Source organism: Stegodyphus dumicola, chromosome 2 (genome assembly GCF_044657685.1).
Source record: "Stegodyphus dumicola isolate Sdum_Otavi_A_Nest chromosome 2, ASM4465768v1".
NCBI lineage: Eukaryota > Metazoa > Arthropoda > Arachnida > Araneae > Eresidae > Stegodyphus > Stegodyphus dumicola.
Genome location: NC_140769.1, coordinates 195,303,657 through 195,318,802, shown reverse-complemented (window position 1 = coordinate 195,318,802; position 15,146 = coordinate 195,303,657). Strand labels below are relative to the sequence as shown.

At 33.5% G+C, this 15,146-nt stretch overlaps 1 protein-coding gene across 2 annotated transcripts in view; it reads left to right on the top strand.

Moving 5' to 3' along the window:
* LOC146998777 (uncharacterized) overlaps positions 1–14,279 on the top strand; it is an 86,670-nt gene extending 72,391 nt beyond the window's left edge. Inside the window, exons 3-5 of one of the 2 annotated variants that reach the window (XM_085811601.1) lie at positions 8,671–8,813; positions 11,160–11,292; positions 12,512–12,751. In XM_085811601.1, the coding sequence (XP_085667727.1) occupies positions 8,671–8,813; positions 11,160–11,292; positions 12,512–12,602 (367 nt within the window). In that variant the 3' untranslated portion in view covers positions 12,603–12,751. Of the gene's footprint in view, positions 1–8,670; positions 8,814–11,159; positions 11,293–12,511 lie in introns of those variants that run through there. The other variant, XM_085811600.1, reaches the window with a different exon arrangement.
* Positions 14,280–15,146: the final 867 nt, after the last annotated feature.

Below are 15,146 nucleotides of genomic sequence, written 5' to 3'. Positions count from 1 at the left end.
AGTCAGTCACTGGTCAGACAATGTCCTACTTCTAGTCACTCAATGAGATTGTCATTTAGTAAGTCACTGGTCAGATAATGTGCAATTTTTAGTCAGTCAACGGGCAATCATGGAGACCGTCACATAGTCAGTCAATGTCCAATTTTTAGGCAGGCCCTGGTCAGTCAATGTGATCGTCAGTTAGTGACTGGTCAGAAAATGTTTAATTTTTAGTCAGTCACTGGTCAGACAATGTCCTACTTTTAGTCAATGAGATTGTCATTTAGTCAGTCACTGGTCAGTCAATGTCCAATTTTTAGGCAAGTACTGGTCAGTCGAGACTGGTGTCATGGCAAACAAAGTTATCACGAATACAAACTGAAATTGTGTAAACTTATCTCAGATCTATATAATATGTTTTAAGTCCTTTGTTTATTTTTAATTTTTTAAAGCAGAAATATTTCAGTAATGTTTTCCTTATGTTTGAAATTTTGAAACGCTTGCTATGATTCGAAGAAGGATGTTGAGTGTACTCGTCATCAAAGCAGATAACAGGGACGGTACCAACGACGAGATCAACGAGCTGTTCTTCAGAATCTTCAGTTGGTTTCAGTTCTGTTCTGTCTACTTGATCCAGTTTGCCATTCATTTTTGGTTCATTATTTGTGTTAAGGAGATTACCAGAATCGATGTCTCTTTGTGCTCCAAGATCGTTTAGCGATACAATGCATTCAGCATCCAATGATTCACTAGAGGTATTCAAACTGAATTCTTCCTGGTTCAAGATGGTTATACTGCTGTTCGTGCCTATTTGATTACCTGAGTTATCAGGTTTTAGAAAATCAAAATCCTTTTCTGTTTCATGTTGGAGGTAATTAAATTGCTTTTCATCGCTGATATTGTGCACATCATAAGAATTATTATCGAAATCTTTGGCAAAATGGCCGATGTGGTCAGTATCGCTATCAATATGCAACTTAAGATGGTTATTATCAAAAGCTTCGTTATTAACTTCGAGGAGATCGATGTCACTGTCTATGTCCACATCAAACGAATCATCATTAAATTCATTAATATCAGCATATGAATCAAGGAAATCTAAATTACGTACCTTGTTTCCGGCATTAAACTTGTGTTCATTACGGTTAATAGAGTTTTTATCATTATAGTAAAGATTCTTTCCTTATTTCAATATAATGAATATTGAATCTTGTAGGAAGAATAAAGCTAATTTTTCAGAATAAACAAAATACTTTTATTTAAATTTTAAAACAGAACCAAAAAAAAAAAAATAAATAAATACTGCAGCTCTAAACTATCAAAATTTTAAACTCTTAACTACTGCAGTTAAAACTCTTACAACTATTAAAAAACTAAAAATCTTAAACTCTCTAAAACAAAATATATAAAAATCTTTCGAATCCTCTTCTTGTTGCCACACCGTAAAATGCAAGTTCTTGTCCTATTATTTATATTTCACGTTCTCTTTAAGTCACGATCTTCACAAGTCATGATCTTTACAAGTCACGATCTTTCCAAGTCCCCCCACAAGAAGCACATTCCTCACCGTAGAGACAATGTTGCTCAGAGTTCATTGAGAGAGAAAGAGTTAACAGCTAACCTTGACAGAGCATCAGCATTCCCATGTGAACTTCCTTTGCGGTATGTCACAGTCATGTTATACCGTTGTAACGCTAAGGCCTAACGAGACAGTTTAGCACCATGAGGGGCGCTTTGGGTCAAGTAGGTGAGGGGATTGTGATCAGACACAATCTGCACTTTGGCACCGAAAATCCATGTGTAAAATTTTTTCAAGGCTTCGATGACACAAAATGCTTCTCGTTCGATGGTTGACCATCGTTGTTGACAGGGCGTTAATTTCTTGCTGAAAAATGCTATGGGCATTTCTTTGCCATGTTCGTCGTTTTGAGCTAAACACGCTCCAATTGCGAAAGCAGATGCATCCGTATAGAGTTGAAAGGGCTTGCTGATGTCCGGAGTATGCAGAGATGGCATTTTAATCAACTCTTCTTTAAGTTTGTTGAAAGCTGCTTCTTTTTCAGAGTCCCATGGAATATTATTTGGAACACTCTTCTTTGTAAGGTTTGTTAGAGGTAAAACAATCTCAGAAAAATTTGGGATATAATCCCTATAGTAGCTTGCTAGCCCTAAAAGACTCCTGACTTCTTTTTTAGTGGTATGCTTAGACAGATTTCTGATGACTTCTACCTTCTCAGGATCTGGAGAGTGAGTGCCAGAACCTATCACATGTCCTAGAAACTTCACGTGACTCTTTCCGAAATCACACTTTTCTAGATTTGCGGTTAGACCTGCGTTTCTCAGTGTCTGAACCACTTGGTCGATGTGATAGAGGTGGCCATCACAAGTTTCAGAAAATATTGCCACATCATCAATATATGAACGGCAGTAGTTCTTATGGTTTGCAAGCACCTTATCCATTGATTTTTGGAAGGTACTTCCAGCATTTTTCAAACCGAAAGGGAGAACTTTCCATTGGTAATGGCCGGAATGAGTGGTAAATGCTGTGTAGGGTTTAGCTTCTTCTTTCATAGGAATTTGCCAATATCCCTTGGTTAAATCGAGAACTGTTATGAATTTGGCTTTCCCTATTTCGAATAGTAAATCTTTAGCAATCTTCATCGGATAGGCGTCCGGAATTGTGAAGCTATTTAAAAGCCTGAAGTCTATGCACAGTCTAACGCCGCCATTCTTTTTTGCAGCACATACTATAGGATGTGCCCAGTTACTGTCACTGTGTTCTATAAGATCCCATTCTAACAGTTCTTTAACTTGACGATCGACTTCCTCTTGAAGTGAAACAGGAACACGGTAGGGCCTCAATCTTTTCGGATTACATCCTTCTGTAACCTTGATGTCATGACCATCAACATTGGCTTGACCAGGTTTGCTACTGAAAACATCTACATAAGATTTTAGTACTTTAAATAGTCCTTCCCGTTGGTAAAATTTTAAGTCGCCTTTCAAATTTTGTAAATGGGTCCAGATATCATCAGCAGATTTATTCATAAGATCTGCTGGTGCATAATGGATATCTCCAAACTCTTCATCTTGGTCAAAAATGATACCAACGTGATCTACACGAGCATTATATGGCCTTAACTTATTTATGTGGAGTTCTCTAATACTTCCGTTTTCCATTTCGATTTTGGCAGAGTGTGGCCTGGTAAGTTTGATCACGGTAGCTGGTCCTTGCCACGTGTTGAGCAATTTATGTGATGATGATGGCATTAACACGAGGACTTTGTCCCCAACATTGAAAGTCTTTTCTTGAGAACGTAAATTGTATCTTGAAGTGTACTCTTCTTGAGATATTTTGGAATTTGCTGATGCAATGTCATGAGCTTTTCTTAATTTTTCTAAAAGCTCCTGTAGATAATTTCCAATTGAACGGGAAGCTGTAACTGGAATGCTACGTTCACCTGTCCATATCTCTTTCAGCAAAGATAATGGTCCTGGTGGTATTCTTCCATATACCATCTGGAAGGGAGACAAACCAGTGGTGCTATGTGGCACTTCTCTGTAGGCAAACAGGAGATAGGGAAGATTCAAATCCCATTTTCTGCCATGTTCTTGGATATTTTTGTTCATCATCTCTTTTAAGGTTCTATTCCAACGCTCGACGGCCCCCATACTCTCGGGGTGTCCTGGAGTGGAGAATCGTGGAGACACACCAAGTAAGTTCTCAAAGGCTCGGGTGAGTTTGGCTGTGAAATTAGTTCCCTGGTCGGAACAAATCACTTTTGGAAATCCAGTTTGAGTAAAAAACCTCATCAAAACGTTGCATGTTGTTTTCGCACTTATGTCTTTGACGGGGGTGGCTTCTGCCCATCTGGTGCATAGGTCAACTGCACATATCACAAACCGATGACCCCTCCTGGATGGAGGTTCTAATGGCCCGATACAATCCATGCTCCATACTTCAAAGGGTGTTTCCGGTCTAACAATAGGTTGAATTGGAATTCGATCTTTGTACGTAACTGTTCTCCTCAATTGGCATTCTTTACAACTTTCACAGAATTTTTAACATCTTGCTTAATAGTAGGCCAAAAGAATGAGTACTTGATTCGTTGAATTGTCTTTTTCTCACCGAGGTGGCCGGCAAGAGGGATTTCGTGTGCCATTCTTAGGACTTCCCTTCTTTTTTCTAAAGGTAACACAACTTGCTTAATGTTTTCACCACAGATATATTCGGAATGAAGTAATATGCCATCATCGAAAGTATATGAATTTTTATTTTTATTTGCTCATTCAAAGCATTTTTTCAGAGTTTCGTCTTGTTCTTGATGTGTCTTGAATTCTAGTCTTACTCTATTCGTTGTTTTCCCAGACTCTACGTTTTCTTGGGAAAGCTGATTAACAACAGCCAAATTTGTAGTATTTTCTTCAACTGGTAACGGTTTATCATCTGTCTCTTTGTACTCTAAGGGGGATGCATCCCAATAACGATCACAGTTAAACAGTTCGATATTCCCACAGAGTGTTTCATAAGCTGAAGAACTCAATAGCAAATCTCAATAGCAAACTAGCTTTTTTGAAACAGCACACGTAATGGACACTCTACCGTGAAAAATCATCGTCAATTTTCATCTGGAAAATCTTTAGTGGAGTAATTTCGTTTTCACCAAAAGCAGAAGATATCTCTATTTTACTTTCTCCTTCGCAAGGTACGTTGTCAACCAATTTCTCACGGACTACTGAGATTTGTGCTCCCGTGTCTACGATTCCATTTAAAATAATATCTCCACATTTAACTTTGACAAGTTTTAATTCATCTATGTTTCTAGACACGTCCACTGACTTTGAGACAGGAATAGAGATCTTGGCAGTTAGCACTCCTGGTTTTTCTTTTTCTGTAAGGGGTGCTTGTGTTTGTATTAAGTTGTTTTGTGCTGTTGCAGAAGCACTTCTTGGTATTCGATTTTTGGCACATAACTTAGATGTATGACCTTCTTTTCCACAATTATAGCAAGTTAGTTTGAAACTAGGCTTTTGTGGTTCGTCACTCTTACGGGATGGATACACTCTTGGCGTGTTTTCAGCGTACAGCGATTTATTTCTGAAAGCTCTTTCTGGAAGTGGAGAATGAGGTTGCCATTTTTTATTAGTTCTGTCTGCTGATGAATTACCACCAGTCCGTTTTGAGATATTACGAACACTGTCATATTCGTCAAGTTTATCAGCTAATTTGGTTGGAGAAACGAACTTCGCCCAGTCGTCAAGAAGATGATCACTTACTTCATAGGGTACTCTTTTCTTAATTTGGTCAGTAATAATCAAGTCTTTTAACGCGGCAAAATTTGTGATTTCAAGACCATTGATACATTCTTCAAAATAACTTGTAATTTCGCAGCAAAAATCTCTCCATGATTTTTCAGCGCTCTTTTGGTGCATCACAAATTTTTTTCTAAAGCTTTCAGGATTTAATTTAAATCTCTTCAATAAAATGGCCTTAATGTACTCATAATCTTCAAAATTTTCTTCAGATTCTCTACCAATTAATTGAATGATTTCAGATGGCATTAAAGTCAATAAACATGAAACCCAATCTTTAGGATCAATCTTTGTCCTTTTAGCTTGTCTTTCAAATAAGGATAAATAAATCACAATATCATCGTGTCATAAATTGAATTTGGGAATAAGCTTAATTAAATCAAAATTATGATGTCCATTTTCATTTGTTGGTGGAGTTTGTGTTAGTCGAACACGAGATTCAATTTCGAGTTTCCTCAATTCAAACTCCATTTGCTCTCTTTTCTGCTGTGCTTCTAATTCTTCTTTCCTTCGTTGTTCCTCAATCTCTTCTTTCCTTCGTTGTTCCTCAATCTCTTCTTTCTCCTTTCTTCGCTGTTCCTCTTCTTTTCTTTTCCTCTCTTCAATAATCGTTAAAAACACTTCTTTAGCAAATGCTTCATCATATGTATCACTTTGAATTATTTCATTTTTTATCGCCACGATTTTCATACTTGGATCTACTTGAATTTCTAATTCAGCAGCTAAAGCCAGCAAATCCTCTTTTTTCCCACGTCCCATAAAAGCCATGTCTCGATTTTATTCAGCCAATAGACTCTTAGTTAAAAAAAAAAAAAAAAAAAAAAAAAAAAAAAAAAAAAATTCTTTTCTTTTTCTATTTAATATAATTCATAATGAATTTAATTTTATTCGGCACCAAAATCAATCAGTGGAATCAATACTTAATGTGTTGTTCACTTACTCTGGCGAGTCAAACGAAATTACATTTGAACACTGTCGTATTCATTACTTTGACAAGTAAATAAACTAAGATTCCATGACGGAAACAATAATTAACTTTTCATAATCTTAATTAATTATTTTACGTTTACAAGGTAAATTGAGCTCTCACCTGAGTTATTTGGGTTCGTAATTATATGCGGGTAAATCCCTATCCTACCGGCTGCGGTAGTAAAGATCCTTTCCTTATTTCAATATAATGAATATTGAATCTTGTAGGAAGAATAAAGCTAATTTTTCAGAATAAACAAAATACTTTTATTTAAATTTTAAAACAGAACCAAAAAAAAAAAAATAAATAAATAAATACTGCAGCTCTAAACTATCAAAATTTTAAACTCTTAACTACTGCAGTTAAAACTCTTACAACTATTAAAATACTAAAAATCTTAAACTCTCTAAAACAAAATATATAAAAATCTTTCGAAACCTCTTCTTGTTGCCACACCGTAAAATGCAAGTTCTTGTCTTATTATTTATATTTCACGTTCTCTTTAAGTCACGATCTTCACAAGTCATGATCTTTACAAGTCACGATCTTTACAATTATTTTCCCGAATTCTCTCTTCTCTTCGAGAAAACAAAAGGAAGGCAGTCGCAAAACAAATAAGTATGCCCAATAGGCTGTCGATAAAGGGTGTTGGTATAAAAACGTAACACAATACTGTCAAAAAAAAAAAAAGAACTCCATTTCTAAAAATGGTTCGAATGCGATTTCAGCATTAAAAATAACAAGCAAATAAGCTCCACACGTAAGATTTTAGCACCACTAGATTTGATATCTCTAATGATTATGGTTTATAAGCATTGTTAAAAATGTATACATTAACTTTTTGTTTTAATTCAACAAAGCCTAAAACAATTATTAGTAAATTCATTGTTCCGAACGTTATTAAAACGATTCTTTGAATATGTAACAATGAAAGGTATTCTTATATATAACTCTACTCACAATAGAGGGAAGATTTTATGAGTCTGTCTTTCGTTCGGTCTGCGTGTAAGCTGATAGACCGTGTGATGCTAGCTTTGTGGTAAAGTTGACGGTGACCAGGTTTAACATATGGGGTCGTGAGTTCGAATCCCATGCGCTTTTTCCACTGTCTGCAACTTTCTAAGTTTTTTGTTCTAATTTGATCTATATTCGTGTTTTATAATTTATTTCTATTATTATATGCATTAAATATAATATTTTATTTTATGCTCTTATTTATTTAAGTTTTCCCCACAAAAAATTTTGAAAATTATATAATATGCATACCTTGTATATTTGAATTTAACAAACATTCTCTATTCCTAAAAAGAAAATTTAAAGTGAATTAAATTTAAATGAAATTTAATGCAAACAAATAAATGATTAATAATTGCTGTGAACTAATCTACAATATCATTTAAATTCTGAGAGCATATGTATATCAAGTGCAAGTATCAAAATCCATGAATAAATATATAATTCCAAAAATTTATTAATCCTATTATTCACTTATGCATTTTTATAAATTTTTTAAGCTTTTGACCTTGGGAAACTTTCCATCTCATACGGGCAATATCTTTGAAGCGGATTGTCCACAAATTTCTGGTTCTTTCTTCAACATTTTTTCTACCATAAGCGATACCATGTAAAAGATGTATAAATTTTTAGTGTTATCACAAGCATATCCAGTTTCTTTGCTAACTCAACTTTTCTCAAACCAGTGTTATCAAATTGTTTTAATATTTTAACTTTATCTTTTAATGATAGTGCCTTTTGCTTTCATGACATTTTTTATCAGGCTATTCTACTCTGTCTATTACACTTAACACAGCTTTCTGTTCTAAAGGGAAAAAGTTTTCCTTCCAAGTATTCGCTTTATTTATGAACTGGTTTTTCAACTTTACACCAGACTGTGAAACTTCATGCCTTTGTTTCCTTCTTCTATTCCTATTTCTGAGAAAAATACTTGAAAAGGTTTGGACTACATAATGTAAAACTAGTGCACTAAGTCAAATAAACGTGACATATAACAATGTGTATGTGATGTGTAAAAGAAATATTTTACTATTAAAATAAATAGGGCTAAGAAGAAATGGCACATAAATGTAAAAGATGTATAAATGAGAGTCGTATAGATTGTGCTGCACTGTATCTAGAATTTACTTTTAAATGAATTTAAGTAAAAGTTAACTCAGTTTTTGAATAGTTAATGTTTTTTTCTATTAAATCAATAAAGGATTTATTACCATCATCAGGAACTACATTAGGAACTTTTAAATACGTTTGCACCAACTGAAGGCAGAGAAACCTTTCATTGCATATTGTAATACTAAGACGTAATATATGAGAATTATTTTGATATTGTTAAAGCTTTTTGTTTTACATCCAGTTTTTTCAGTATATAATTGTAATTCTTTTTATGATTAAAGCACTGATTCTGAACATGCTCCACCTCCATCAAGTAATGAATCAGACCCAGAGAGTGGAGTCTCTGGTGAATGGAGAATAGTTAGAACAAGAGGGAAGGCAAGAAGAAAAGTGAGAAGAAGAAGACGAGGAAGAGATAGTTCAGGTTAGTACGAGATATTTGGTCTCAATGTTCATGGTTGTAATACAATCTTAACAACCAGAGAACTGAGATAGTAGAAAAGATTAACAGACTATCATTGAAATGTTCATGTTAAGTTTATAATTTTAATGTTTGATGAAAGATAAAATGTTGATTAAATTGAATTGAATGTTCTGCCTTAATAATGATCATTGCTGTCAATATCATTATTCTGCGCTTTTATACTTTGAAGCAGACTGTCGACAAATTTCTGATCTTCAACTTTTTTCCTGTTATAAACAACCGCTTTTAGTGTTGTCACAGAAATATCCAGTTCTCTTGCCAACCCAACTTTTGTCAAACCAGTATTATCCATCAAATTCTTTTAAGATAGTGTCTTTTGCTTTCATGACATTTTCTTACAGGTAATTCTACTCTGTCTAGTATTTCATTCTATATGATTCAAAAGCCATTAATTAGAGGTTTTATTAAAAAGATTAATATTTATTAAAAAAAAAAAAAAGCTTTAACTTCTCCGTCGTCCGTAATGTGTCTAGCGCGTTCAAGTGAGACTTCCACAGGGCGGCCGTAACGTGCCTCAAGCGTTCTTCTACATTTTAAAACTTTGAAACGTTTAAAACACTTTCTAAATGTTTACTTGTTTGAATTTTTTTTGCTTGTTCTAATACCTCCTAGAGAGTAGCACATAAAAACCTGAATTTATCCTCTAAAAGCTGATAACAGCTAATCACTAATGCTACAGTGAAACTATTACTTTCTGCTTTTAATGTGTGGTATACCAACGGCATTTATCAAAATACCTTTCTTAGAAATTTCCTGCATAAGGTGAACTTATTTTATGATTCGCTTATATTCCACACTGAAATAAGTGTATTGATAAATATACAAGAACACTCACTATCTTTCATTACTTTTTAAATGTATTAGTTGAATAAAGATTTTAAATATAAAAAATAAATTTAAACAAGCCATAATATTCATTCTTTTATTCTATTTATATCTTGAACAATATTATATCCATAAAAATTATTTGTATTTCCTGTGATGAAAAGATTAAAAGATTTTCAATGTTATGATTTTTTTGAGTGGTAATAATTTTTTTGTTTTAGTTACATTATTTGTATAAAATGTTTGAGATATTAAATGCTGCTTCGTTAAAATGTGGAAGGTGAAGTTAAACTAAAACTACTTTTTCAGATCTTGCAAATCTGATATCCCCAGAGCTTCAGCATCTGCAGCTATCTCACACACCTTCACTTGCCTATCGTCCAACACAATATCATACACTTTTTTTCTTATGGTTTCTGGTGTGGTTGCGGGTTTTGGCTGTCCTTCATGTGGGTCATCTTGGAGGGATGGTCGATCACATTTAAATTCAGCTGCCCAATTTTTAATGGTTGACATGGCAGGAGCAGAGCCCTTGTAAACTTTTTTTCAACTTCGGATGAATTTCCTTAAGGCTTAGTCCATCCAAAACAAAGAATTTTATGGCTGCATAATATTCAAGTTTATCCATTTTAACAAATAGCATGCAAGACGTCTACTACGAAAATTCTTGTAGACAAATTACTTGAGAAAGCATGTTGAAACTTGTCTTTCGAACTAATGACACCTGCATCCAGGCAGGAAAAAAATTTTTGCTGTTTGGAGCACCATCTCTGGGTCAGGCTGAGAACTTTTCTGCTTTTATAAAAGTGGGATTTTTATTTTTATTTTTATTTTTTTTTATTTAATTTGTTTTTTGTTTGTTTTGTTAAACACATTTCAAATTATTCCTCAAGTAAAAGTTTTTAATATAAAGTAAATGCACTTTATCAATTATAAATGATTGGAAAACATAAGATTTATTTCATAAAATGTGATAATATCCATCCCATATTTTACTGCTTTCTTGGAAAAAGAATAATTTTTACTCCTACCATTACTTAGAGCAATAAATTATAAAGAACAGTACAGAAACTGCATCCCCCACCAATCATCATCTTTGCGTTAGGATGAAATGTCAGAATATGTTACTTTCTAAATTACTAGAGGGATAGAGAGTACATTATAATGTTCAGTATATTTTTGCATTACTTTAAATGTAATACAGTGAAATATACTTTTATTTTATTTTGGTGAGTCTAATTTATGAATTAAATTTTGCCATATTTACACAAATATCCAATTTTATAAGCAGTTCCATATTATCTACAATTAAGTCCTGTCATTAATTACTTACTATACCAAGCACTGCTGTGTAAACTTATAATCTATTCACTTAAATATATTATTTTGTGACATCTGAGAATCAATTGAAATGTTTATAATTTGTTATTTTTTTAATGCTTTCTTAATCTTCTGTTTTAGATAAAGATTGGGATGAGGAAGGAAGTGACACATATAGGCCTGTTACTCGACGAGCTGCACAAAAGAATATTAGTTATAGAGAATTATCATCAGACGAGGGAAAGGAAGAATGGCAAGAACCTAAACCCAAAAAGTGAGTTCTACCATATTTACTCATGTATTTCTCCTCTTGCTAACATTAGATTTTAAAAGCTTTTGATTTGACATAATGTAAAACTAGAAAGTACATTGTTTAAATAAAAAGAACAATCAAAATTTATAATCTTAGCTGACATCTTTGAAATTCATAATACAGTAAAATTAGCACATCTATTTTTATATCTTTTATGTTGTATATTGCTAAAAATAGTGTAATTCTCCTCATTTGACTTGTAAGTAAATAAATGGTAAAATTAAAATGCTCAAATCAGATGTCAAATCACAGAACTAAGCAGTATCATAATGTCAAAAGAAAAATCTTTTGAATTGCATAAAAAGAGGAAATACTAATAAAGAGCAGAAAGTGTTCAGTTTTAAAAAGAGATATTGTATGGTTTATAATTTTTTCATAAAAAAGCTTTCACAGGAACCAGCAAAATTAAAAATGCTTCTGATATTAAAAAGTAAATAGAAAAGTAAAAAATTTTAATAAGAATGATGCCATTTCAATATATTCTTATTCTTGAAACTATTCCTTATACATATAATACGAAATCAACCTATTGGAAAGGGGACAAGTATTGTAATATAGGTGTAAAAATAAAAGAACAGAAAGGGTATTTAACCCTGTTAAGGTGGCCATTGCATATAATAAGCCTTTGGAACATATGGATTTGCATTAGACAGATTTGGAGATGAAATTTAGCAGTTTGGACAACGAAGTTCAGTTGACACTTTAATGGAAGACCTGGAAAAATGATATAGAATTTCTAGAAATTAAAATACTATGTAAGAGATTTTAACTTTACAGTGCTGACTTAAAATGTATGAACATCATTTATTATTTGAATATTCATTTTCATTAAATAAGTTCGTTGTTAATTAAAAAGATTTTCTCTGTGAAATACATTACCATTCGTCAAAAGTTATTAAATAAGTCAAGACATGATTAATTTCAAACAGTTTATTTCTCGAGTTACAGCTCTGGATTGCACTCGCAGACGCGGGCGGCGTAAATGAAACACTTTACCGCTTGTTATAGTGTAGCACACGGCACTGCAACGGTGAAGTTTAATCGTAGCGCAAGTGGTTAATATACATTTTAAAACTTATTGGACAGTAAATATATATTAAAATTATGTGTTAATGTTTATGTTTAAATTTCAAAAATGTAGAAAGGCATATATATATTAATTTCATTATTATCATTATAGAACTCCAAAGCGAAGAAAAGCAGCATCTTCTGAAGAGAGTGAAGCATCATTCAAAGAAACAAAGCCAAAGAAAAAAACCAAAGGTTCGTAAATGGGTCAGCTCCGATTCTGAATCTGAAAAGAGCATGAGTTCCATCGAAGAAAGTGAAAGCAGTCAAAAATCAGAAGATCAGTGGAAAGTCAATAAAAGCTGTGAAGGGAATCGAATAAAACTCAACATAAATAAGAAAGCCATTAGTAGTGAAGATGATGATAAATCCACTTCTCGAGAATCTGCACCGAGGAAGCGGGAGAACAAAATCGTCTCAGATGAGAGTGAAGAGGAGGAAAGTTCATCAGAAGATGACAAACAAGACTCTGCTGAAGATGACGATGAAAACAGTACTAAACAAGTTGTGAAAGATAAATGTCCAACTGAAAAAGAATCTGCTAAAGAAGTTTCTGCAAAATCAGTTGAACCAGAAATGTTATTGAAAAGAGACATTGCTCCAAATGTATTGCCCCGTGAACCAATTAGAGAAACAGTCACTGTTGTTACAGTTCGAGATAAAGCTCCTCTCAGGACAGTTAAAAAGGAAGCTACAAAAATGGTGCCCTGTGTTATTCCTTATGATAAATCACCAAAGAGTGGGCATGGTACAACACCTGAAGAAGAAAGTAATAAAGAAGTTCCAAAAGAAAAAGAAAGCTTACCATTAGCTGCAAAAGCCCCAGGTCCTTCAAATATTTCTCAACCAAATCTCTCAGTTTCTTAGACCTTTAGTATTAATAAAACGCCGGCAGTTATTCAACCTATTCCTGAGCGCAAGCCTTTCACAAGCACAATTATGGAACCATTCAGTAACATCGATGAAGGAGATGATAGTGATGATGAAGTACCATTAGAGAGAATTCCTACCACATGTGTGCCTAATCCACATCCTAGCAAATCGGCTATTTATGAAAGAGAAGCTGAATATACTCCAGCAAAAGAGTTGCCTGGTTTTTCATATACTGCACCTGAGGAAAAGTGTTTCCCTCCATCATATACTTCACTAGCTCCTTTCCAAGACTACTCCTCTCGACCAAGTCCATTGAAGCCATCCCTGATGGAAACGTATCCTAGCAACTCCAGCCCATCAAAACTCACACCTTTAGATACATACTCACAAAATAGCAGCCCAAGAGGTTTTATATCATTAGATTCATACTCAGAAGCCAGAAAAAAGAAGCACTTTTATGGTAATCCGTCTGCAGAACCAGAAGCAATTCCTATACCGGTACCTCCACCCGTGGACAGTTATCAAGGTGAAATAAGGTTTCCTCCTGAACCTTAACCTTGCCCTCCATCACCCAACACATATTCAAACCGATCACATGTTCAAAGAGATCCTGGAACACCTCCCAGACTGTATTCTCAGTTTCCTGATGCTTATGCTCCTCCGAGGTCTCCCGAGTATTATCAAAATCATCAATACTATACAAGTGAAGAAAGGATACCTCGGCCATCGTATCAGCCTAACTATGCTCCACCTGAACAAGTCCCTCCTTTTATTTCAAATCCATGTGTAGCAACACCAGTGCCACAGCCTAATGGAGGATTTATGATCGATACTTTGTTACGAGCAAGGAATCCCGAAAACGAAGAAGATGAAATGACAAGTGTTACTGACATAGTTTCATACATCACACAAGAATAAATCTAAATCATGTAAATTACCATTCAGCATTTTAGAGGGCATTTATCAATGTAGATAACTTGTATGTATAAAATCATATTTGCAACATGTTTTATTTCTAGTTTTATATTTCATGCTAAAGGTTTACAAGCTGTTGTCTTTTTTTATTGATATTCTGTACATTGATTTGACATTTTTTATGGCTTTACAAAATTGGTACCGATTCTTTGGTTATTTTCACGTCCTGTTCTTTTTGGGATGGGTTTATTAGTTACTGTTTCTAATGGTAAGTATCAGCTAGGTACTTAAAGTGTAAATATGCAAAGTCCTCCTGGTAGTAGTAAATGCTGTAAGGATTTGTAAGGATGTCTTTTCTCCCTCTTCCATTAAGCTGCCATTACATACGTACATTAAAAAATATTCTGCTTTGGATTTGTATCATGTATTCTGTGTTGCTATTTAGCACCATAGATTTTTATACACGTGAATGTTCTGTATGCCTGTTATTTATATAAGTGTATTGTTTATACATCCTACTTTATCACATGTGATATAATTTTCCTAATTCATATCTATTCAGATGTAAGCTATTTTGTTTTTTAATATTAAACGAATGAAAATTCATTTTTCTGGTGCATTTATGAATATCTATTCCTAGACTTTAGGTACCAAACGTAATCATTCCCATTTCATGAATTCTATGAACAGATTCTACTTAGTATACTGTCGCTTAAATGTGTAAAAACAATTAACACTGATTTAATGTTTATTTTACTGTATGACAGATTGGTTTAAACTAAGAGCTGGTATATCAAATTAAAGAAACTAATGTAAAATAAAGTTGGGATAACTACAGTAGTATGTAAACTAAACATAAGATTTATTTTGATGGTTGTTTATTGGTAACCAAAAAGAAGTCCTAAAAATTCCTTAAAATATACAAATCATTTATTTAAAAAAATGTAGACTGTGCATAA